Source organism: Pipra filicauda, unplaced genomic scaffold, assembly GCF_003945595.2.
Source record: "Pipra filicauda isolate LSUMZ 115617 unplaced genomic scaffold, ASM394559v2 scaffold629_size504944_pilon, whole genome shotgun sequence".
Classification (NCBI taxonomy): Eukaryota; Metazoa; Chordata; class Aves; order Passeriformes; family Pipridae; genus Pipra; species Pipra filicauda.
The window spans coordinates 407,719-432,425 of record NW_024104786.1 but is presented as its reverse complement, the minus strand read 5'-3'; the positions used below and the strand labels follow the sequence as shown (position 1 = coordinate 432,425).

The window sequence follows — 24,707 nt, the reverse complement described above, 5'->3', positions numbered from 1 at the left end:
AGATGCAGTTTATAACGTCCCAGTTTTATCCAAAATTAGTCGGAGTTTTGCTGCTGGAGCCGAATCCAACCTCCCAGCACCCAACTGGATCAGAGCTCGCTCTGCTCCTCACCTGGGGCCACACTCCTCTTTGTAGCCCAACCAGAATATCTCCTCACAATAACCCTAAAAATATCTGTATTGTAGGTGGAATTCTATCAACTGAATGATTCCTTTTCAAAGGGGAGAGTCACAGCCATCCCAAAACCGAGGCCGCTCCCGGGCAGCAAATCCGCCTGTACCTCAACAACTTCCTTCCAGTCATTCCAGCAGTAACACCCAGATTTTGAGGGCACGTTTTTGGGAGAGCCTGGCACGCCCTGGGCTGAGCAGGAGCCAGGTGCATTTAAGGCTAAAAAAAGCAAGGGACAGTGCTGTGCATGGAAATGCAGATCCAAGCACGGCGTGTGCCAGCGGAGCACGGCCCGGGCCACGCTCAGGGCTCCCCCAGAAACACGGAATGCAACGCCCAGAGGCTTAAAAAACATGGGAATCAGAGCCCATCCTGGAATTTGGAGGGAGATATCACAGAATCGTGGAATCACACAATGGGTTGGGTTGGAAGGGACCTTAAAATCATCTCATTCCACCCCCTGCCATGGGCAGGGACACCTTCCACCAGCCCAGGTTGCTCCAACCTGGCCTTGGACACTTCCAGGGATCCAGAGGCTTCTCTGGGAAAACCACTCCAGTGCCTCACCACCCTCACAGGGAAGAGATATAAATTCTAGCACTTTACAGCTCCACAGATCCCTAAAAACTTCGGGATAGAAGGTGATTATCCTTAAACTGGCAACCTGGACAGGGAACAGCGTTGTCAGGCCAGGAAAACACGAGGTGCCTTTGCCAAGGAGGATTCACCAGCAGAGCTGGCAAGCCCAGGGCCGGCGGTGACGGTCCCACGAGGTGGAGCTGGAACTCTGCTCCCTCTCCCTGCTCCCGGAGGAGCCCAGGGGAGATTAAAACCGGGAGTATTTAATTAGAACAGAGGCGACTTAAGCCCGTGAGCGCACACCAGGCGCCAGCTCCAGCCTGGGGAGCTGCTCACAGAGCCTTGCCCACAGAAAGCAGCTCCTCACAACGTGGATCCCGCCCCGGGAGGAATCCAAACCCACCCGGATCCAGGCCCACTGATGGTCCTGCTCCTGCCAAAGCTCCAAAGTGGATCAGAGATTGCCTCAAAAACGCTCCCGGCGGGCACTGAGCTTTCCAGGAGCAATGCAGGTAGCAAAGCCACTCTTCCTTACGAGGTCCTGCAAGTTTCCAGCCCAGATTTGTCTCCTAATGACCGGCGCTGATGCGGATTTGCCTGGGATTGTCATTGAGACAATCTGTGCAGGGCCCAGTGCTCCCACAGGGACACGAGCTGGGGACAGGCCCCAGGGCCAACTCACCACTAGCAGTCAAGGAGAGCCCAAAACCCCCCAATTCCAGCCTGGAGAGCCCCAAACCCCTCAATTCCAGCCTGGAGAGCCCCAAACCCCTCAATTCCAGCCTGGAGAGCCCCCAAACCCCTCAAATCCAGCCTGGAAAAACTCTCTCTTTGAGACACTCAAGCTCTACAGACTCCCCATCAGTTAAAAATAGATGTATTCCCAGAAAATAATCAACCCTGGACCCACAGCAAAGCCGGTATCTTCCAGGGACTCCAAGGAGTCACTGAGGACTTGAGGAAAAGCTTGAGGGGGGGAAAAAAGGAGCAGGAAAAGGGGGAGGTTTACAGCAAACAGCTGCAGCTCCTTTAAAAACCAGTGAGCTCCCCACAGGAGCCGGGAGGGGATTCCTAGATGTCAGCAGGCAGGGAAAGGCACCACCTGTTTCCCAAGGTTCCAGCACGGCCACTAATAGATCCCTACTGGAGGCACAGCGGGGGCTTTGTGGAAAAGGCAAATCCCCCACCTGCCTGGGAATGTGAACCTGACCCTCCTGCTGGATCCCGAGGGGATTCCTGATCCCGTTTCCAACGTGCTCTGTGCACGTCGTGTCCTCCCGGGGATCTCGCCCGCGTGACGTTGTAGGGAAAGGGGCTGATCCACGTGGGAAACGGGGACAAAACAACCCCCAGGAACGTTCCTGTCTGGATGCATCCACCAAGAGGTGGTCCCAGCGCGGGTAAACAGGAATTTGGGTGCAAAATGACACGATCAGGACGGTGGTTTCTCTTCTATTGCCATGTCAGGCCTTAACGCTTCACTCTGAGCTGGATCCACACTGGATAAAACATTCCCTGCAAGGGTCCTATTCCCAGCTTTGAAGTGACACATCACCTCAGGCCACACTGAGGTGCCAATAGTCCAAAGGGAAATGCAAAGGAGTTAAAACCTTCCCAGTGGCCACCCTGGAGATCAGCCAGAGCACTTCTCTTGCAAACCAAAAAATAGCCAAAAAAAAAAACAAAAGGGATAAATCCCTTCCAGCACCGCTCCCAGAGCAGCTTCTCCCAGACCTGCACGTGCCAGGGATGGAGCAGGATGACAGGAGCCCCCAGTTACTGCCGAGCCAGCAATTCCAGAGTCTTCTTTTGGGAAACCTTTGTGATCCTCATCCAAGACATCACCTTTGGGATAACATTCTGTCTGAGAAGCCATTTTACCACATTTGCTACACTCAGCAGCTGATAAAAGGGAATGTTTTCTGCAGCAATCTAGGTTGACACCAGTTCTCCCTGTTTTCCTGAAATCCACCCCAAACCACTTGTCTTACACAGAGGAGATCCTGGGAAACTCTCACCAGACGCCCCCAGCTTGGAGCAGGGAAAGCACTTTCAACTCACATCGTGGAATTTTGGAGAGACAACCCCCCCAAGCTCTCTCAGGGAGGCACAGCCAGGCTGTCACAGCTGGAGATCCCAGAATCCCAGAATGGTGTGGGTTGGAAGGGACCTTAAAGATCATCTCCTTCCACTCCCTCAACAGCAGCAAGGTTTTGTTCTGGAGGCTGGAGAAGTCAGAGCACAGCCTGGATACTCCTCCTCCTGCCAGGAAAATCCTTCAAATCTGCACTGAAATTCCTTTTTCCTACGGCTTTAGAGCACCCTCTGACACAGGAGCACCCGCCCTCCATCCTCCACCTCAGTTCTGGTCCAACCCATCCCACAGCTGCTCCCCATCCCTCCCTCTGCCCCTGCCCTGCCCTGAAGGGCTTTCCTGGTATATTCATGGATTCTCCATTCCTGGAAGTACCCAAGGCCAGGCTGGAGCAACCTGGGCTAGTGGAAGGTGTCCCTGCCCATGGCAGGGGATGGAAGATGATTTTAAGCTCCCTTCCAACCCAAACCAGTCTGGGATTCTGTGACGACCCCAGCATGGCTCTCCAGTGCCACCGGAATGTGTCCCTTTGGCACTGCAATCCCGGCCTCCAGGAGCCACCGGGAGCCAAGTCCTGCATTATAGGATAAGGCTGATGCCTTTACGTAGCCCGTTCCCTCACTCCTGCTGCTTAATGATGTCTAATTCCATCCCCATCCCAGCCACTGCCACGTAAACACACCCGCCATCCCAACCCCATCCGCAGCGGGACCACGCAGGGAACACCTGGAAAAGCAGCCAGGGAAGGATCCCGGACAAATATAGGTCTCCAAGGAGTATCTTTAGATTAGCAGGCGGCTCTGCCCCCAGCGAGACCCCGGGATTTACCTAAATAGCTCCTTCAGCACAAGCCTGGCGTTGGCAGCTATTTTAAGCCAGCACCCTGCCCTACTTCCTAAGGAACAGCCTCCCTTCTCCTGCCTTCTCCTGCCTGTGCAGCCAAAGCAGCCCCCAAACCTTTCCCCTCCACTCTGACACCTTTTATTAAACAAAACCCACCACCCTGGCCCGGTATCTAATTAATCCAGGCTCGTTCTTTGCTACGAGGCCCCATCAAGCCGCCGACACGGCCTCGAACAGGGAAAACGGGATTAACCTTTCCCAGCCTGATATCCAGAAAGATAATATCCAGCGGAGGGGAATCCAGAGGAACACGACCTTCCCTCTTCTCCAGGGCAGACCTGAAGCAGCTGGTGTTATTCCCAGAGGAAATGGATAAAATCTCAGCCCAATCCACGTGCCCTGGCACCTTATCGCTGGGTTTTGTGCCCAAGGCTGGTGTTGGGTTTGGCATTTCTGTTAATTAGCACGTTAATTAGCACATTTATTAGCACAGCAGAGCATCCCTGTACAGGATGCAGAGAACCTGGCAGCTTCAGCCCAAAAAGAGGCACTTCTGGCTCTGTTTGGGGCAGCCAAGGGCTGCAGGAAAACACTGGAGGGGAATAGTTTGTGTCATCCCAAGACCTCTGCAGAACATTTCCCTTTGGATTCATTTCTTGGATGAAATGCCACATGATCCAGCAAAATCAGCCCCAAATCTGCAACACCCAGGCCTGGCACAGCCACTTCTCCCCAGCTCATCCCACGTACAGGTAACAAAACATCTTTCCTGTTCATATAACAATATCGGAATTATTTCGTATTTTGGGGGCATTTCAAGACCCGCCCCCCCCCCCAACCAGATTCCCAAGTAATTCAGTGGGATCCTACGGGGTTCCTGCTTTAAGGACTGTCTCTCCCAGGGCCTCCTTGAGCTCTGTCCAGCCAAGTTGCTGCATTATGACACAACTTGCTTTTTAGGGATCCCCCACAGCATCTTGACCCTGGTGGCATTCACACTTTTCCTGTGGCATCCCAAGGTCTGGGCATGTGCACCTTGGCCTTTACTCCATTTTTAGCCATTTCCACAGCTCCTTTTCCCCCCAAATATTCCTTAGCAGCCATAAAACATCAAACACTAAACGAGCCAAGCCAACTAGAGCCTTACAGAGCACAACCAGCAACAATAACGATGGTATCACATTTTTCCTTTCCAAAACCCACAATTTCCTTTATATTTAAGATTTCTTCTAACCCTTCCCTCGCTTCGCACGCACTTAAAAAGCTCCTTTGACTTTGATACCAATGTTATAAAAAATCCCTACACTTCCCAACCTGGGGAAAACCCAACGCCCGACCACCCAACTGCGTTCCCAGAGTTGTAGTTTATATTAAAAACAAGGAAAGTTGCACATTTTCCATCAGCCAAAAGCGTCTTCAGGCAGCGAGATGAACCAGAGGAGCCTCCAAACCCTCCACACTTGGCAGCAGCGTGAGGGGGAAACTCCCCAGAGCTCTCCGGAGACGGCAGCGATTGATCCGACGCCGGGTTTTGGCTCCCCAGAGGCACCGGGAGCCTCACGGAACAAATCCCGTGGGATTGGACTCCCTGCCTCCGGCAGCATCTCTGCCACGCTCCAAAGGCACGTGGAGAGAAGGGAGCAGCTCGTGGGGTGTGATTTCACCCAGAAAGGGGCAGGTGGCGGGAGGTTTCCGAGGGGTGTGTGTGATCCCAGTGTCCTGACGCTCCCAGAAACCTTGGCTAGGGGTGGAACGGATCATGGACACCATGGAATCAGGGATGGCTTGGGTTGGAAGGGACCCTAAATTATCCAGCCCATCCCCGTGCCGTGGGCAGGGACACCTTCCACTAGCTCAGGTTGCTCCAACCTGGCCTTGGACACTTCCAGGGATGGGGCAGCCACAGCTTCCCTGGGCAACCTGTGCCAGGGCCTCCCCACCCTCACAGCCAAGGATTCCTTCCCCATATCCCATCTAACCCTCTCTCTGGTAGTGGGAAGCCATTCCCCCTTGGCCTATCACTTCAGGCCCTTGTCCAAAAAAAAAATCCAAACTAGACCTGCAGAAAGGTGCCCGAAAGTCCTTCAGAAACGACAGCAAAGCACAAACTTGGAAAATCCACTTGTTTCCAGGACACCTTTGGCTCCAGCACCGGTCCCAGCTTTACACCACAATTCCTTGGTTTCACCCCATCTTAGAAAAGCAGGAATTCCTTCAGAAATCACAGCGCAGGCATCGTGGAACAGGATGGGAATTAGGGATGTGTCTGACTTCCAACACACACACAACAGCTGCCAAAACCAGGGCACTGGATCCCGGCTGCTCCCGGCTCCCCGCTCCCCAACGGCACCGTGTGTGTTCACGAGACACAAAATAACAACACCAATATCAGAAAAATTCCAGCAGATTATTTGCTCTGCATCAGCCTGGTGTCTAAATCCCAACATCCTGGGTTTTTAAAGGATTTGTCATGGATGCAACTGCACAGAGAGAGAGCTGGGTCACCTTCCAGCACGGTCAGGGGGAAGGATCCTCACGGACACAGCTCTGCTTCCCAGAGGATGTCACACCTTGCAGGTGTGATCTGCTGGAGGGGGAACCCTCCAAACGCACGAAAAATGGAGCAAAATGCAACAAAAACTGCAAGAAAATCCCTGCAGGTTTGTTTGGAAGGGGTACAGAGAGGGAAAACACCCACCCTGCAGTGCTGAGCTCCAGCACCTGCCCTGAATAATGTGGATTTCAGACGTGGGATCCACCAGTTAATTCCGGCGATCCAACAGTTAATTCAGGCCTAACTTTGGGATAATACAGACAACCAGACCCCCTAATCCCTCAGATTTCCAGCAGAACTACCCCAAGTGCTCCCCAGAGAGCACCAAGTTTGGACATTAATGGTCTCTGTTACCATCAGCCACCAGTTTCCTGCTAGAACTGGGCTACTGAAGAGCAGTTCTGGCCCCAAAATTCCAGATTTTAATAAAAAAGTAACTCTTGGCACACCCCAAAATTCCCTGTTTTAAAAGCAGCAATTTCCTGACTTACCCCAAAATTCGAGATTTTAATAAAAACCAATCCCTGTGGCGCCTCAAAATTAGAGATTTTAAAGAAGCAGCTCCTGACCTACCCCAAAATTCGAGATTTTAAATAAGGAAGTTCTCCCCAGTACAAGTTTAAGCCTAAAAACTGGAAATGCTGCATTTCCCCTGCCTAAAAACTTAATTACAGTTAACGCTTCTGCAGGGCCCTGGAGATGTAAATATATAGGTTAAACATAGTTAAAATTCCACATCCTACTTAATTGCAGGCATTTTCCACGGAACAAAACGAGCTTTTTATCTTCAGCTTTTTAATTATTAATAACCACGAGCAACGTCGCCACCTTCAAACAATAAATCCCGGCCCTCGGAAGGAGATATTCCGATTTTCCCTCCCCAGCTGGAAAATTATCCTTGGGGGGGGGATAATATGGGAAGTTCACGTGGATTTTGGAGTGTTGGAGCACGGAGCGAGCAGGCCCTGAGCCTCCACCCTGCTTGGATATGGATTAATGACCACAATTAGCGGGATCATATGGATACTGGAGGGGGTGTGGGGGGGCTGTTGCCAAGCAGGCAGGATCCCTGCCAGGGATTCCCGGGATCTGGAAGCCCCGGCAGGCAGGGAGAGCGCATGGATACGGCCGACTCAGCTGAATCATAATGGCTGCATTGACATTACCTTTCCCGAACAAGGCCAACCTAAACACAGGCAGCTGCCTGGGATTTAGCAGGAGATTTACGGGCAGCACCGGCCACTCGGGAGACCTACAAACCACCACACAGCCCCCCCCCAGGACCCCTCCCCAAATCCAGGAGTGCTCTGGCATTATTCCCACTGAAAAATAAAACCCCAAAACCAAACCCCTGGGAGCTTCACCCACCCCCCCCCCCCTCCACCCCCAACCAGGGCCCGAGGGGCCTCCACGCTCCGGCTGCCACCCGGATCCCCTTTCCCTGGGTTTGAGGTTATTAACATTAAACATGTGATCGGCCACATGACAGGCTAAAAAGGAAAAAAAAAAAAAAAAAAAAAAAAATGGAAAGAAATCGCCTGGATGCATCCAGAGGGGAAGGGAGGGATGGCAGCATGGTGGGGACACCTCCATGGCCGTGGATTACAACCGTTCCTGGGAAATCTGCTGCTTCCAGCAGCCTGGAATGACCGAAGCCGTGGAGGGGGGGGAGGTTTAATAACGGGGTGATTGTGTAACTTGGAGCCTCTCGGCAAAAGTTGAGGCACCCAGTGGATGTTCCCGGGGACATGGATGGCACCGGATCAATTAGGGCAGCGAAATGTGCATCCCCCCCAGCCTCCTCCTCCTCCCGATCCAGGAGTTTCTCCCATAACGTATTTCGCTCCTCATTAACTGCTTCGGTGTCTTCTGCTCTTTCCAAAATAGTACCTACTATAACGGGGCCGGAGAGGGGGCCAGCTGGCACCGCCCGCGGGGCATCCGAGCGGGGAGCGGGGATTTGGGGGAGGAAAGACACCGGGAGCCGGCGGGATGAGTGCAGGGTGGGCTCTGCACCCCCCCCCCATCCCACCCCGAGCACCCCAGTCTGGGGGGGCTCGGACCTCGTGGGTGTGATGGATTGCACCCTCCCCGGGACGGGGATCCCCCCCTCAAACAGGGATGTCCCCTGGTGTCACCTTCCTGCCTTGTCACCTGTGCCCACAGGGCTGGGGGTCCACAGGACCCCCCCCTTTCCTCGCACTGCAGCAGAGAAAGGAGGGGGGGGCGCATCCTCTTGGACAGGGGGGGCCAAGAATGCCTCCCCCCAGTACAAGTGCCCCCCATAGAACAAAGGTGCCCCCCCCAAAACCAGAGAGACCCCCCCCCGGCTCCCCTGCGGAGAGGATACAACAGGGGGTGTCCCCCCAGCCTGACCCCCCCACTCAGGGCTCTCCCTTAAGGGGTCTGACCCACCAGAACGACCCCCCCGCTGTTCCAAGCATCCCCCCCCCCCTCTCTGGGCTACCCCAGCCTGGGGGTCCCCCCCAAGCCAGGCATCCCCTCCACCTCTTCCAGGCTCCCTCAGCCTGGGGGTGCCCCCTCCCCAGGATCCCCCCACTCAGGACTGTCCCAGTTTGGGGACGACCCCCCCCCCAAAAAAAACCCAGGCTCCCCCTGACTCAGGGCTTGGGGGTGACCCACCAGAACACCCCTTCCCCACCACTCCAGGCATCTCCCCCCTCTCTCTGGGTGCCCCCAACCTGGGGGTGCCCCCCTCCAAACCAGGCTTCTCCCCCCCCCAAAACCAGGCAGCCCCCCCCTTTTCTCAGGGCTCCCCCAGCCTGGGGACCTCCCCTCCAAACCAGGCATAGCCCCCCCGCTTTCTCCGGGCTCCCCCAACCTCGGGGGGCTCCCCAAATCACGTTCCCCCCCCATCTCTCTCCAAGCTCCCCCAACGCGGGGGGGAAAGGGGGGGTGTCTCTCCCAACCCGGGGGATCTCCCCCAGCTGGGGGACCCCCCCAAACCACGCTCCCCCTTCCCTTCTCGAGGTTCCCCCAACCTGGCCATAACCCCCACCCCCCCCAAAACCATCCCATCCCCCCAAATCCACGCTGCCCCCCAGCCTGAGCGAGGAGGGGGGGTCTCCCCCAACCTGGCGACCCCTCCCCTTCCTTCCAAACCAGACACCCCCTTCCCAACCACGCATACCCCCTCCCCTTTTCTCCGGGCTCCCCCAGCCTGGGGACGCCCCCCCCTCCCAAACCACACTCCCCTCTTTTTTCCCTAGGGGGGGTTTCCCCAACCTGAAGCCCCCCCCAATCCGGATCCCACCTCCCCCCCGCGCAGGCAGGGGGCGCCCTGGCCGCCCCCCCCATTCCCCTCCCTTCCTCCCCTCACCCTTGACGATGCGCTCGGTGGTCGGCAGCTTGTTGTGGCCGCGCCCGGACATGGTGGCGGTGGCACCGCTCCCTCCTCCTCCTCCTCTTCCTCCTCCTCCTCTTCCTCCTCCCCACCGCCGTGCCCCCTCACCGCTCCCCTCGCACGGGGGGCCGCGGGGGGTGCTCCCGGCGGCGGCTCCGCGGCGCTGCGATCCCGCCCCCGCCGCCGCCGCCGCGGCCGCCGCCACCACCACCACACCGCCCTCCGCCCTCTGCCCCCCTCCTCCTCCTCCTCCTCCTCCTCCTCCTCGCCTTCCCCTCGCACTCCGCCCAGCGCAGGCGCCGCGCCCGCCCCGCCCCGCCCGCCATCTTGGAGGGGAAGGGGGTGGTTGCTAAGCAACGGAGGGGGGGCGACATGGCGGCGGCGCCCCCATCGCCCTCATGGCGTCGGAGGTGACAGTCCCGGAATCACCCCCTCGGGGTTGGGTGGGAAGAGGGGCTGTGAAATGGTCTAGTAAAAAAAAAATTATCTAGTAAAAAAAAAAATAAATTTTTTTAAATTATCTAGTAAATGGGGAAAAAAAAAATTACCTAGTAAAATTACCTGTAAAATTATCTAGTAAAAAAAAAAAAATGAAAAGAATTATCTAGTAAATTAAAAAAAAATTATCTGGTAAAATTATCTGTAAAATTATCTAGTAAATTAAAAAAAAAGTTATCTGGTAAAATTATCTGTAAAATTATCTGGTAAAAAAATTTGAAAAAGTTATCTAGTAAATTGAAAATAAATTATCTAGTAGAATTACCTGTAAAATGATCTGGTAAAAAAAATGTAAAAGAATTATCTAGTACATTGAAAAAACATTATCTAGTAAAATTATCTGTAGAATTATCTGGTAAAAAAAAATTGGAAAAAATCTAGTAAATTGAAAAAAAATTATCTAGTAAAATTACTTGTAAAATTATTTAGTAAAGAAAATTAAAAGAGTTATCTAGTAAATTGGGAAAAAAATTATCTCGTAAAATTATCTGTAAAATTAGTAAAAAAAATTTTTTTAAATTATCTAGTAAATTGAAAATAAATTACCTAGTAGAATTACCTGTAAAATTATCTGGTAAAAAAAAGTAAAAGAATTATCTAGTAAATTGAAAAAAATTATCTAGTAAAATTACTTGTAAAATTATTTAGTAAAAAAATTTAAAAGAGTTATCTGGTAAATTGAAAAAAAATTATCTAGTAAAATTATCTGGTAAAAAAATTTTTTAAATTATCTAGTAAATTGAAAAAAAATTATCTAGTAAAATTACCTGTAAAACTGTCTAGTAAAAAAAAATTTTTTAAATCATCTAGTAAATTTAAAAAAAAAAAAAATCTAGTAAAATTACCTGTAAAATTATCTAGTAAAAAAATTTAAAAGAATAATAAATTTTTTTTTAAAAATTATCTAGTAAAATTATCTGGAAAATTATCTATTGCCCTTCCAATGGCAGCGGCGCTTGGGCTCCAGTCACCAACCAAGCCCTCTGTGGGCTGAAGGAGGGCAGGGTTAGATGGGATAAATGGAAGGAATTCTGCCCTGTGAGGGTGGTGAGGCCCTGGAATGGATTTCCCAGAGGATGCCCCATCCCTGGGAGCATCCAAGGCCAGGTTGGAAGAGGCTTGGAGCAACCTGGGCTAGTGGAAAGTGTCCCTAGGGGGTGGCACTGGATGATCTTTCTGATCCCTTCCCACCCAAACCATTCCCAGGATTCCATTAGCCCAGCCAGCAGGCCCTGCTGAGGCAGCTGAAGTTTCAGGCATTCACCAAAACATGAGGATTTTACAGCAAAAAAAAAAAGCCCACCCAAAGCCCCCCACACTCCCTAAGCACTGGAAGTGCTGAGAGGGAGTGGGAGCAAGTCAGATGCACACCGAGCCCTCCCTTCCTTAATATAACATTATTTTTTTTTTTATAAAGCACCCCAGAATTTCTAGATTTATTTTCTTTAGCTGCAAAGGGGTTCCTAAAAATCGCGTTCACTGCTTGGAGCTGGCAGCTCGGGGGGAACTGTATATAAAAAAAGAGAGAAAAAAGGGAAGGGGAAAAGCAAAGTTTGCTGCTTTTTTTTTTTTTTTTTCCCCCTAATGGAGGGTGGGGAATCAAGGACACGAACGCTGCTTGGAATCTGTCTCCCTCGTGTGAGCTGGAGAGGAATCCAGCATCCCATACCCCCCCCTCCTCCCAGCCAAACCACTGCTTGGAAATACGCTTAAAATAAATTTAAAAAAAATATATCTATAATTAAAAAAGGGGATTTTGGAGTCGTAAAGGCCGTGCCACGCGGCCAGGCCGGGGGTTGTCAGTGCCATCTTCTGTCAGCTGCACTGCACTGCACAAGCCATGGAAATCCAGCTGGAAAACCGGGATTGCATCACCCAGCCTGGCTCAAACCCTTCCCCTTGGAAAAATCCTGAGCCAGCAGCGCTCCCACCCCTTCACCCCCTCCTCCAGCTCTGCCCACAGGGAGGTGTCGCTGCTTGGGACCCTCCGTCATTACAGAATATATTTTATTTATGGAATTTTACAAATATCTGTACAGTTCACGTGACATTAAGTTACGCTCTTTGTTTCAACGCGTTCTCTCCCACAACACCTGAGTTATTGAAATACTGAGATGGAACTGGAGCTTCCAACTGGACACGGGAAGGGAAACACGGATGAAAATCCATAACGAGCTCGATTTGGGTGGGTTTTTTTCCCTCCTCATCCTCCTGCCTGCCCCATCCCTTCCCTGCTGGCAGGTTCCAGCCTGTCCAGCTGGGAATGGGAAGAGGGGGAGCCTTATTTCTCTGGGGGAGGGGGTTCACCCCCACACCCTAAATTTTTGGGTTGCAGATTTCTCAAAAAAAAACCAACCAGGGTAAAACTGGAAACGAGAAGACGATGGATTCACGATTCCCACCTTGTGCCGAGGGGCTGCACCGCCTCCCAGGAATCCCAGCATCGCTCCTGCCGCTTCCCAGCTCTAGGGGACCTCCCAGGCACAGCCCTCAGGGGACAAACACCCCGATTCCCCCCCCTTTCCTCCACCACTTTTCCATCGGTGCCCCATGGAAACCCTCCAGCCACCTGGTGTTTTTCCAAACGCTCCCTTGGGAGAGAGGAGAGGGCACGTGTGCCAGTCCAAGGACTCAGATTTTCCACATCGAGTCGCTCGGCCGGGCCTGCAGCTCTCTCAAGCAGGGAAAAGGAGTTTCCAGTGGCACTTTCCTCCTGGATTAGCAGCACAGGGAATGAGTGTGAGGTGCTGCACAGGTGACTGAGCCAGGGCAGGCCTGGCTGCTCTGTCCCACAGGGAGAAGTGACTTAAGGTGACAATCCACAAAACAAGACACCACACGAGATAAAGGAAGGAATCTTTCCTTGAAGGAATCACCCGAGGACCATGTGGCATCTCTGGGTGGAGGGTGCTCCCAAAAAGGCTCCCTGCTCCTTGACAAGTTCATATTTAGGTTTTGGGGTGCAGGACAAAGCCAACAGCCTTGTGGTGCTGAGGGGACTAAGCCCAGCCTAGGAAAGCCACTGAGAGCAGAGGTGACGATCCATAAGGATACTGGAAATGTCAGAGTCCAGGGACTTGGTGACAACGGTCAGGAGTTTAGGAAGAACAGCATCCAGCTGGGAACTAAGGGAATTCAGGGACTACAGCCATCCAACCAGGGTACAACGCTGCTGGAGGTGCTGAGCCTGTGCCAGGGGCTGAGGAAAAATCCCTGGCACACCCTTGGCTTTGCTTTCCGCAGGGTGGGGAGGGAAGGTGTGGGATCCTCGGCTCCAGGACCACACTGAGGTGGCAGGATAGTCACACACACCCCCTACACAGCCAGGGAGGGAGGGAAGACACTCCCTGACAAGCACAAACACTTCCCAAAGCACCCGCTCCGCTCCTCCATCCCAATCCAAGGGAAGCTCCCTGAATCCACTCCTGCTTATCCACACAGCCACCAGCTCACACCAGGTACAGGACAAGGTTTGGGGGGGGGAAAGGGGGTGCAAGGGGACCTCAAGCAACAGGGGTGGGGTGGGCAAGATTATCAATATGATAACTAGTAATTCACGTAGTGAATCTGGGGAAAGCCAGCCCCGGGGGCAGAGCTGGGAAGTGCCTGGAACACCCTTCTCTGGCTACTCCCTAAGGCTGGAAAAACGCAACCTAAAGAGGTTCACAGTCTGGTATTTTGTTTTAAAAACAGCCCCCGCCCCACCCTGAACCTCAGCAGTGTTTAAAAGCCGGTGGCTGTTCCCAGGTGTCACCATGAGCTTGGACACAGCCTGAGGAGAGACCCCTGGGCTGGGAGCCCACGGCCAGGCAGGGCTCTGCTCTCACCCCCCTTCCCACCAGGAGGAGTTGGGATTTGCCCCTCTTTCCAGCAGCACAGGGGGGGCCAGGATATCCCGCTGGGCTTCTCCCAGCAGCCCACGTGTCACTTCAACCTGGCCTGGTGTCCTCTGCTCCGAGTGTGGACACCCAAAGTGTGCTTTAAAATCCCAACCCTCTTCACCCTGCTCTCCCCAGGGCTGGAACGGAGCAAACCCCGTCGGATGGTGGTGACATCATGAGCCTCCTCATCCTCAGCTGTGCCTGGAGAGCACAGCTCCGAGGGATGGCTGGTGGGGAACGCTCCGAGAAGGGTCTGTCCCCATCATACACCCCCCAAAGGGGTCAGGAGAGCGTCACATCCCATGGGAACGCTCCAAGAAGGGTCTGTCCCCATCCGTCCCCACCCCAAAGGGGTCAGGACGGCGTCACATCCCATGGGAATGCTCTGAGCACGGCTGAAGCAGCTCCTGCCTCCCCACTCCATCCTTCCCAGGAGAGGCGAGGAGACCAGGGATATGACAGGGGAAAGCGATCCTCCGGTCAGGTCAGTCCTATGGGAAGGGGGGATTCAGCCTCCCCTCACAGTCTTAAACCCAAAGAAGGTCTGTGGAACAGCTTTCAAAGCGATGTCTCCTCTGTAGTGTGACGTCAGTGCCCGCACAGGTACCGTCGTTTGCTTGCAGCAGGAAAAGGGAAGGGAAAAAAAAAAAACCAAGGAAAACCCCTTCCCCCAACCCCCCCAAAAAAAAAAAAATAGGAAAAACATGGATCAGGGCTGCAGCTCGGGCTGGTCCTACCCAATCTGGATCTGGCCAGAGTACATGGTGAGCAGCACCATGATGGTGAAGCCTGTGAGCAGCCCCGCGTTCTGGATGGCGAAGGTGATCAGGGCGCTGCCGTTCTGCTCGTCCTCCCGACTCACCTCGTTCATCTCGGGGAACTGGGAGGGGAAAAAACAGGCATGGCAAAGGCTCAGCGGCAGGAAAGGCTCTGTTCTTCCCAGGAAAAAAACACCCACCCCCCCCGCCCCAGCCCGTGGATTTCGCTCAGCCAGGCAAAGCAAAGCGGAGACAGCAAAGCGTGTGCCGAGGGAACGGAGCAAACCCACCCCCAGGCTAAAGTTTTCCTAGGAAAAAAGCCCTGGGAAGATCCCAACCACGCACCCAGGCTCGGGATTTACCATGTCAGCCAGAGCTATGTACAGGAACATCCCTCCAGCCAGAGCGAAGATCCAGTTGGCAGAGAAGTGGCTGCCGGCCACGATGCCGAAGGCCAGGCCCACGTAGCAGCAGCAGGCGGAGATGAAGTTGAAGAAAAGAGCCTGGCGGATGGTCATCCCGGCGTTCAGCAGGATGACAAAGTCCCCTGCGGGAGAAAAGGACAGGAGGATGAGGAGGGAAGGGCTGTTGGCAGCATCGGGACAGCACCGAGGGGCCGCCTTGAACTTCGGGTCATAAATCGTGGAGTGTCCTCAGCTGGAAGGGACACACAAAGGATCATTGAGTCCAACTCCTCCCCCCGCACAGGACAGCCCCAAAAATCACATCCTGTGCCAGCTCCTGCGTGGGCTCCCCCACTGCCCTTAAATTCAGTCCTTCACACCCAAACCTGCCTCCTCCCTCCACTAACAGCACACCACTGCCCCTAAACTCAGATATTCACACCCAAACCTGCCTCCTCCCTCCTCTAATAGCACACCACTGCCCCTAAATTCACACCCAAACCCACCCCCCTGCACTGACCACACCACTGCCCCTAAATTTGGACCTTCCCACCCAAACCCACCTCGCCCCCTCCCAAACCAACGAGGTGTCGAGGGTTTCGGTTTCTCTTTTTTTTTTGCCTTCAGATGTCTCCATCTAAATTTAAATCTCAGACATCATATTACCTCGTTATTTTTAGAGCGGCGATTACTCAGTGCCGTTTCCAGCCTCGCCTTCCCCTCGCCGTTTATCCCACCCCAAAATCCGCCTTCCTCTCCGGGGAAAAGGGACCGACCCCAAGGGGGAGCGGGACCGGGAGAGCAGCGGAGGGGCAGATCCGGGGGACTCACGCACCCAGCTCGTGCGGGAACTCCTCGCAGAGGATGGCCACGGAGGTGCTGATCCCTTGGAAGACGGAGACGGTGAAGGAGGCGCCGATGGCCAGCCCGTCGATGAAGTTGTGGAGGCCGTCGCTGAGGGTGATCATCCAGGCCAGCGTCCCGATGTCGGAATACCGCACCTCCTTCAGCCAGTAGCACGCGCTCTGGGAGGCCTGCAGGTCCTGCCACAGCACCCCGACGCGGGGGCTCAGCACCCAAACGCTCCAGGGGGGTCGCTGATCCCTCCTCCAGCCGGGAAAACCATCCCCACGCTCATTAAATCCACATTGAATGGGCGGAGCCCTCTGCTTCCCACCCCCCGCAGAGGGTTTGGGGTCCGAGACTCCCTTTCCGTTGGCGGGCGGGCTTTTCCCATGTTCCCATCCCACGGGACAGGGCGCTCACCTGGACAGAGAGGGAGCCCACCACAGCCTTCTCATCCCCGGAGGGGGGCTTGCGCTCCAGCTCGCCGGTGATGTGCGGGATCATGTGGTCCAGGTCCCCGTTCTGCAGCTTCTCCGTGACCCCCTCCTCCTGGTCCTTCTTGGAGGGCAGAGCCTCGGGGCCGTAGTGGCTGTGCCCGTGGTGGTGCTGCGGGATCAGGGGATTCGGGGCTGTCAGACACCCCCACATTCCCGCTGTTCCCCACCACCCACCAGCCCCTGCTCAGCCTCACCTGGTCCTTCTGCTTCAGGAGCATCTTCAGGACCTTCTCCGTGAAGAAGAAGAGGTAGAAGCCCCCGAACACCACGGCGGATTTGGAAACGTAATAATCTTCCTGAGGGTTGAATCCAAACGCCTGCAGGCAGGAGGGGCCACGGGAGAGGATGAGGAACAGTCCCTGGCAGGGTCCTTCATCTACCTTAGGCCCCAGAGGGGGTGGCACAGCTTTCTGACCTCTCTAAGCAGCAGCTCCTTTGGGGACAAGCTCAGAAAATGCCTTTGTGCACCTTTAATCTCCCTCATTCCCTCCTCCAAGCTGGCTGTGCCCCAAGGCATCGGATCCAGCACCCGCCCTGGGGCAGGGGTGCCAAAACCAGGGCTCCACGCTCAGAGAGGACCTGCCTTCAGGGCCAGGAAAGGCAATAAAACAGTGATTCTCTGCTTGAAGCAGAGTGGGCTCTGCCTGGAGCAACTCCCTTCCAAACTGTAGTTCCAAGGGGCTTCCAGCCTCCGTACCTCGCTCTGGGCTCCCCTCCGACGCCGCCTTCCCCTTCTCCAGCCAGAGAGAGAAACAGCCCCCGAGAGAGAGAGAGAGAAAAGCACAGACCCGCCCGGTCCTCTCCCTACCTCGGGAATGAGCTGGAAGAGGGCGTTGGAGTAGAGAGTTCCAATCGCCAGAGCTATGAAGTAGAGGAGCAGCCGCTTGTAAAAGGTCTTCTTCATGAAGGGCACCACGCTGGCTCCCACCAGCGAGCACAGGGAGATGACGGACACGCAGAGGAAACCGTAACCCCAGACTGAGGCGTGAGAGCCAAACCCACCCCGGGGGAACGGGAAAGGCGAGGGAGGGGATCAAGGCGGGCACGGGGAGGGAAGGAATCCACACCGACAGGACAGAGAGAGGAGGGAGGGAGAGAGGGGAGAGAAGAGGACATTCATTAGTGATTGTTGTTCATCTCGGCTTGGCTCGGACCTGGCGCCGGGCGGCTTTGGGAATGGCTCTTTGGGAAGGGTTGGATTCTTGGAGCGAGCGGCTCTCGCAGCCGGGTTTTGGCAGCCAGGCCGTGTCCCAGCCAGCCCCCAGCTCTGCTCCATGAGCCATTCCCGAGCCACGGAGCGCCCAGGTTCCCTGAGCACCTCGTACACTCCATCCCAGGCCACGCCGGGATGCTCCGAGCGCTGGCGAGGCTGGAGCGTACGCACGGCATCCCGATTCCCGGAAAAATCAGGAATTAGAGGCGCTTGGTTTTTATGTCCAGCGAATAAAAGTTGCAGTTCTGGAGCTGAAAGGGAGCCTTGGAAAAACATCCCACTGCCAAGACGGGTGAGGTGATCGTTGCCCTGGCAATGCCAGGGGGAAAAAAACCCTGTGGAATTTTAAGGCTGGATGTGCAGGAGCTCGGATCCAGCTCGTCCTCTACCCAGGAGCTACTTGTGCTCCGAGGAGCCACCTGGACAGTGTTCCAAAGGTGTCCAAATCCGTGTGGATTTATTCAACTCCAGAACTGGGCAATTACAACACAATTAATTTGCAGTATTTCTTGTTGGTCCCATCAGAGCACCAGGAAACCTCAGGGAAGCCTGAACCTTTGTGGAAACACCGGGCTGGGAAATCAGGGAGAGGCGGGGGGGGGGCCGAAAAAAATACAGGCAATAAAGGCCTTGTAAAATTTGGCTGATTCCAGAGGAAGCTGATGCTGTTCTCCGTGTTTTTATATGGATATTTCCTCCTTTTATATGGATATTTCCTCTGTTTCGCAGTACTCTCCCACTAGTGCTGCCTCCAGCATGGCTGAGCACATTCTTCCAAGGGATAAACTCCTGGCCACTCCAGGAGCACATTCCCACTCCTCAGACCCGGCAGGGCTGGAGGACACAGCCTCCCTGCCCGCTCCAGAGGGTTTCCTGGTGCTCGGAGGGGGCGAGAAAAGCCCCTGAGACGAGCCCTGAGCCTCGGGTGACGGAGGGGACCGGCTGGATTCGGCGGGGTTTGGAGGCAGAGAGGGCCCCGGAGCCGGGAGAGAGGGCAGGGACGTTCTACCGCACCTCTGGGATGAGCTGGAGGAGCGCGTTAGAGAGCAGCGTGCCGATGGACAGCGCGATGAAAAACGTGAGGACCCGGCGGAAAAAGGCCTTGGCGGAGCACGGCACGATGAGGACTCCGAGCAGGGAGGCCACGTTAATCATGGACACACTGAGAAAACCAAAGCCCCACACTGCGGAGAAGGAGAAGAAACCAGAGGGGCCAGACATTACCGAGGCTCTCGGAGAGCCCGGATCCGGGCGGGAAAGGGCTGGCTCCGGGTCTATTCCCAGGCCACGTGGCACTGGAGGGTCTCTCCCTGTGCTCTGGATGTCTCAGCTGCGACAAAACCGTCGGTTTTTTTGGTGCAGGGAAAGTGGGAATGAAACCATTGGGTTACTTGGCAAAGGCTTTCCCGAGCCAGCCCCAGGGTGGGGCTCAGGGCAGCTGATCCAAGACCATGGGCATCGTCAGGAGCGGGATACACGGGAGCTGGTTGAGCATCCACTGGTGGCTGGAGGCCAGCGGGTCCCTCCAAGTGCCAGGTCACCCCCTCCCACCCACAGGGACTCATGGCAAGGTCCCCTCCTCATCCAGTTATCCCGGAGGCACAGAGGTTATCCCGGCGAAACCATGCCACGGCACAATCCACAGCGAGGAAAACCCGTGGGGATTCCTGCCTGCTGTAGGCAAGGAATTCCCAGGAGCGGGAACCACCTGTGCTGGAGGTCCCGGGGTGCCTCATCGCTCCTGAGCTCCGTGCCCGGGCCTGGGCAGGGCCTGTGCCCCTCCAGCTCCCCTCTTACCTTCAGCCGAGCTGGGTCTGCCCTCCTCCGTCTGCTCGTTTTCCTCATTTTCCAGGTTTTCAGAGGCGCACGCCCCCGACTCCAGCTGCTGCAGGATGGTGGGGCAGAACTCCTTGAACTCCCTGTGCCCCACGGCAGAGCCCTCGCTCAGGTTGTGGATGGCAAAAAGCTCCACGGAGCTGAAGCACTGGGGAAGGGAAGGGAACAGGAACGTGCCTTGAGACTCCCGCAGCTCCGCAGGGAGGTTTTGGGATCTGCAGGGAGGTTTTGGGGCCCTACCCGGGAGAGGTTCAGGCGCTGCTGCGGTGACTGGGAGACGTTGGCGTGTCCCACTCCCACATCCAGGCGGTTCAGCAGGGCCTTGAGCTGCTTGAGGCTCAAGGTCTGGCTCTCTCCGTAGCGCTGGAGCAGATCCTGCAGGAAGGAGGCTGCGGAGACTCCCGGGCTGTCCCTGCCCGCCCGGACCCGCGGGCAGGGAAGGAGGCAGAGCAGCAGGAGCAGGCAGCAGCTCCGGGGGCCCGCGCCGGGGATCATGGTGCCTCTGGGATGCTGGGAGGGAAAACACACACTGCTGTTGGCTTTGGCGTTCCCAGCGCTCCAACCGCCGCTCCTCCACCCCACAGCCCCGTCGGGAGACGGCACGTTTCTTCCTCAGGGAAAAGGGGATGCAGCGTTGAGAGCACCCAGATCTTGAGGGGGGACTTGTATACAGGACCACCCGCTTCTCCCCCACTCTGAGCCACCCTCTGCTCACCGTGGGGGGCTGCCAGGACACGGCTCCCGGGGGTTCTCCAGCTCCGCAGCACTTCGGGACCCTGGGAAGAACAGCAGGTGGTGGGAAGCAGGCAGGGCTTGTGCCTCTGCCAGCCCCAAATCCAGCTCTCCGTGGCGTGAGGAGTCACGCTCCAGCTCCCAGCCACGCGTGGGTCCCCTCGGCGTCACCAGGAACGGGACACAAATCCCTCCAGGAGCTCGGAGGACGTGGGAACCCAGGGGACAGAGGTGGAACTTTCACGGGGTTATATTTTAACCCGGATAATTACCATGAACCGGCTCCTTCCCCGGCTCCAACTGTAGGAGCCTTTATAGTGTTTGCCCAGAGTCAATCCTTGCCCTCTCTGCTCCTTTCATACGCGCCGGGGATCAATAAAAGTGGGGTGGCACAAACCCGGGGTGCAAAGGAAGGGGCTGGGGGAGACGGGGCGAGGGGGGGACGACACGCCAGGCACGACCTGCACGTCCACTGTGGGAGGCACCCGAGAGGCTGGAGCAGGGCCTGGGCTGCCTTCCTGGGAAAACTGCACCGAGAGGTGGGCGGCGAACTTGGGATTCACAAGGACCAGGAGAGAGTAACAGTCCGCTGGTTCCGTAAGTGCAGCAGCCACCCCGATCCCAGTGCGGGGCTCCAGGCATGTCCTGCCTCCTGGCTGCCCTTCCCAGGGGCTCCCGGATCTCCCTGGGATACCCCACAGCCTGTGCTGAGAGCTCGCAGGCTCCGGGCTCCTCCAAAAATGAGCCCAGGACATTTTTGAAGCCCAGCCAAGCAATTGTTCCGAAAATAACCTGGGGCCAGGACTGTGAGGAAAAGGGGCGCAGGAGGACCCTGCTCCCCATCCAGGACCCCACTCCCCCTCCGAAGGCTCCCACATTCCCACAGGTTTTACCAGCTTACCACCACCTTGTGAGCTTTGTTCTGGGGAGGTTTTAGCCTCCTCCTGCCAGGGCTTAGCTCAGATGCTTTGGTTTAACCCCTCTCCTCCCAAAACATGGGGAGGGAGCTCATCCAGTGGGGTGCTGGTGCTGAGTGGGGGTACCTAAGGGACCTCTGCCTCTTCAGCAAGCCCGGACCCTTCCTCTGCTTCTTCCTCCCTATCCCAACCCGCCCATCCAGGTGGATCCTCTCAGGCTACATGGGACATCCTGGTGACTCCCACAGGTGCTGGCACACGGCCCACGGTGCCAAAGGTCTGCCCCAGTGGCCGCGCGTCCCGGGACGGGGGACATTGGCTGCCCTTCCCTGCCCGTGCCAGCCGAGTGCTCCCCATATCCCTGATCCCGCCTGGAGCCATCCCGCCGGGCCGCACACCGCCCGTCCCGGCCCGTGCCAAGGCACGCAGCCCCCGCCGGAGCCAAAATCGCTCCCAGGGGTTTCTCCCGAAGCCGGGCTGAGCCGGATACGCCCAGGGTGGAAAACCGGACCTCGACTCCTGCCCCAGCTGCCAAAGGAAAGGCAGGAAGCGCCGCGCAGGCAGAGCCGGGCAGCGGCAGGAGCCGCACGGGCTCGCTCCGTTTTAGGGCAAAAACGAGGTGGAGGAGCCGCCCCTGCGGAAGGGCCCAAAGAGGGACATCCCGAGGGGCTCCGGCCCCCCGAAAGCCACGGGGAGCTCAGGGCAAGGCGGGAGGGTGCCAAACACATCCATCCATCCATCCGTCCATCCATCCCCGCATCCCGGGGCAAAGGGGGTGTGCAGCGAACACCCCGGAGCGCGGCCCCTCGCCACCCCACCCGCGGAGCGGTCCCAGCCTCCTGCCCGCTACCTCCAAGGGCGTCCTCCCGCCGGGATCCGCTCCCGGAGCCCGGAGCCAGCGCCTGACCTACTTTATCTCCCTCTGGGATGGGGCACAGGGACAAACCGCTGCCACGGGAAGGGACGGATGCCCGGCGAGGGATGTGCCCGGGAGCGATGCCACGACAGCACACAACAGAGCTCCCAAGGCCACGCCAGTCCTTCCCATCTCCCTGGGCTTCACTTCCCAGCGGTCATCGATCCGCCAGCGGGAAGGTGACGCCGGGAATAAGAACCGCTGGCAAAGCCATGACCCCGGCGACGTCAGCCCCGCGCCAGCTCTTCCCGAAATCCCGCTCGCTGGCGCAAGACTGGAAGGGGAGGGGGGCACTGGGGGCTCCCGAAAACCCCACCGGGATGAATCCCGCTCCTGGAGCCGGCGGGGCCGAGCTCCTTCCGGAGCAAACGCTGCTCCACACGTCCCGCGGGCAGGAGGGTTTCCAGGAGGGTTTCCAGGAGGGTTTCCGTGCCCTGGGGCACGTCCCGGGGCCACGTTTCTCGGGTCACGGATCCCCCTCTGCCCCCCCTGGAGCCTCCGGGCAGTGTCTTGTCCCTTCCTCTCCCCGCAGGCCCCGGGGCGGGCAGGCGGGCAGCAAACAGGGGAATATCCCGGCCAGCCCACCCTACACGGACCCCCCCAGTGCCCCCCGTGCTGAAGCTGCTCCTGCTGCCCCCCCGGCCCTGCCCTATCCCCCCAGTCCCCATGCCCGGCCCTTTTGCCCCCTGCCCGGCCCCAGAGCTTGCACTGCTGGTGCCAGACCCCATAGCAGGGTCCTGCGTCCCAAAATTGGGTCCTGCACCCCATAACAGCGTCCTGCAGCCCAGAGCCCACCTCCACCTGCCCCAGACCCCGCTGGCAGCCCCAAAGCGACCCCCCCACGCTGCCTCCAAGCCTAGGCCCGCTCCTACACCCCAACCCCGCTCTCCTGCAGCCTTCCCTGCATCCTTCCCCGCATCCCGCAGGGATCCTCTCCCCCATCCCCATCCCCATCCGGGGCTCGGGGCCGGCCCCAGCGCGCTCCCCCCGCTGCACCGCCGCGCTCCCCGCGGCCCCGCAGCGGTTTCCCCGGCCCGTCGCACCGTTCCCCGTCTCGTCCCGGCGCGGTCCATCCCGGTGCATCCCGGCCCCTCCCGGTCCTACCTCCGCTACCGCTCCCGCTCCCGCCGTCGCTCGGGCGGGGCGGCGCAGGGCGCACGCTCGGCGCGAGGACACGGTGAGCGCTCCCATTGGCTGGCGCGGACAAGGAAAACGCCCCCCGCCGGGGCATGGCCCCACTCACCCGCTGCGTTGCCTGGGGGGGAACGGGACCCCCAAACACCCACCCAAAACCACCGCCGGGACCCCCAAAACACCCCAAATACACCGGGACCCCCCCAAAATACTCAAAACCACACCCGTGACTCCAAACCCAACCCATAAACACCCACTGACACACCTGTGACCCCAAAAACCCCAAAAATACACCGGGACCCCCAAAAACACCCCAAAATACACCCGGGATCCCCCCAAAACACCCCAAAATACACCCGTGACCCCCCCCCAAATACCCAAAACCCACGCCCGGGACTCCAAAAACACCCCCAAAACCACCCAAAACCACACGCAGGACCCCCCAAAACCACACCTGGGACCCCCAAAAACACCCAAAACCACACCCAGGACCCCCAAAAACACCCCATAAAAACCCAATAACACATCTGGGACCCCCTAAAACACCCCAAAACCACACCCGGAACTCCCAAAAACACCCCAAAAACACCCAAGAACATCCCAAAAACACACCTGCCCCCCCCAAAAAACACCCATAAAACACATCTGCGGGGACAGGGACCCCCAAAACAACACTTAGGGGGAACTGGACCCCCAAAAACCACATCCCAAAACCTCCCAAAAACACACCTGGGGGGACCAGGATCCCTAAAAATCACCCACTCCCCCAAAAACCACGCAAGAACTACCTAAAAAAAAACCCCTAAAACCCACCCCAGGACCCCCAAAACCACCCGAAGACCACCCAAAACCCCACCCCGGGGGCAGAAGGCACCACATGGACCCCCCTAAATGTCCCTTCAGTGGCACTGGGCACCCCAAGGACCCCCCAAAACACCCCTCAGGGGCACGGGGGGGGTTCTATAACCCTTGGGGTTACGGAACATCCCTCAGACCACCTCCCCAAACACTCTTTGGGGGCACAGGACGCTCCTCAACCCCTTCCCAAGGGGACAGGGCACCCCAGGGACCCCCTTGGAAGGGCTGGGGGGATTTGGGGCAGGGACAAATCCTGCCAGGGCTGGTCCTGGCTCCTCTCCCTGTGCCAAGGAGCCAGCAAGGGCAGGGACAAGGCAGTGCTGGGGTATAAAAAGCTGCTGGTGAGGGGCCAGGAAGAGCAGGGACCCCCCCATCCTGCACCCCCACTTTGTCCCAGCACCCCCAGCCCCCCTCCCCGAGCCAAGTTTTGCTCCCAAATCCCAACCCAGGCTGGGCCAGGGCTGCCAAAGTCCGCCTGGACCGGCAAATAAACAGGGATAAAGGGATCAATGATTAACCAGGGGCACAGGGTGACAGCACTGTTGTTACCCCCCTCCACTCCGTGTCCCCTCTCCATCCCTGGGAATGAGGGGGAATGACCCACCCCTGT

The 24,707-nt window shown here is 56.8% G+C and overlaps 2 protein-coding genes across 5 annotated transcripts in view; both read right to left on the bottom strand.

The window, feature by feature from the left end:
- Window positions 1-9,801, bottom strand: part of PPP3CC (protein phosphatase 3 catalytic subunit gamma) — a 31,490-nt gene extending 21,689 nt beyond the window's left edge. For all 4 annotated transcript variants that reach the window (XM_027714046.2, XM_027714048.2, XM_027714051.2 and 1 more), the window contains exon 1: window positions 9,584-9,801. In XM_027714046.2, coding sequence (XP_027569847.1) covers window positions 9,584-9,635 — 52 coding nt within the window. In that variant the 5' untranslated portion in view covers window positions 9,636-9,801. The remainder of the gene's footprint in view (window positions 1-9,583) is intronic.
- A 4,863-nt stretch (window positions 9,802-14,664) lies between these two features.
- SLC39A14 (solute carrier family 39 member 14) lies at window positions 14,665-22,630 on the bottom strand. Its single transcript, XM_039388263.1, has 10 exons — window positions 22,040-22,630; window positions 20,256-20,316; window positions 19,781-20,050; window positions 19,502-19,688; window positions 17,300-17,469; window positions 16,686-16,808; window positions 16,415-16,600; window positions 15,984-16,191; window positions 15,107-15,291; window positions 14,665-14,866 (listed from the first exon to the last, which is right to left on the bottom strand). Exons 3-10 carry the CDS (start codon window positions 20,033-20,035, stop codon window positions 14,720-14,722), a joined length of 1,461 nt encoding a protein of 486 aa, XP_039244197.1. The 5' UTR covers window positions 20,036-20,050; window positions 20,256-20,316; window positions 22,040-22,630; the 3' UTR covers window positions 14,665-14,719.
- Window positions 22,631-24,707: the final 2,077 nt, after the last annotated feature.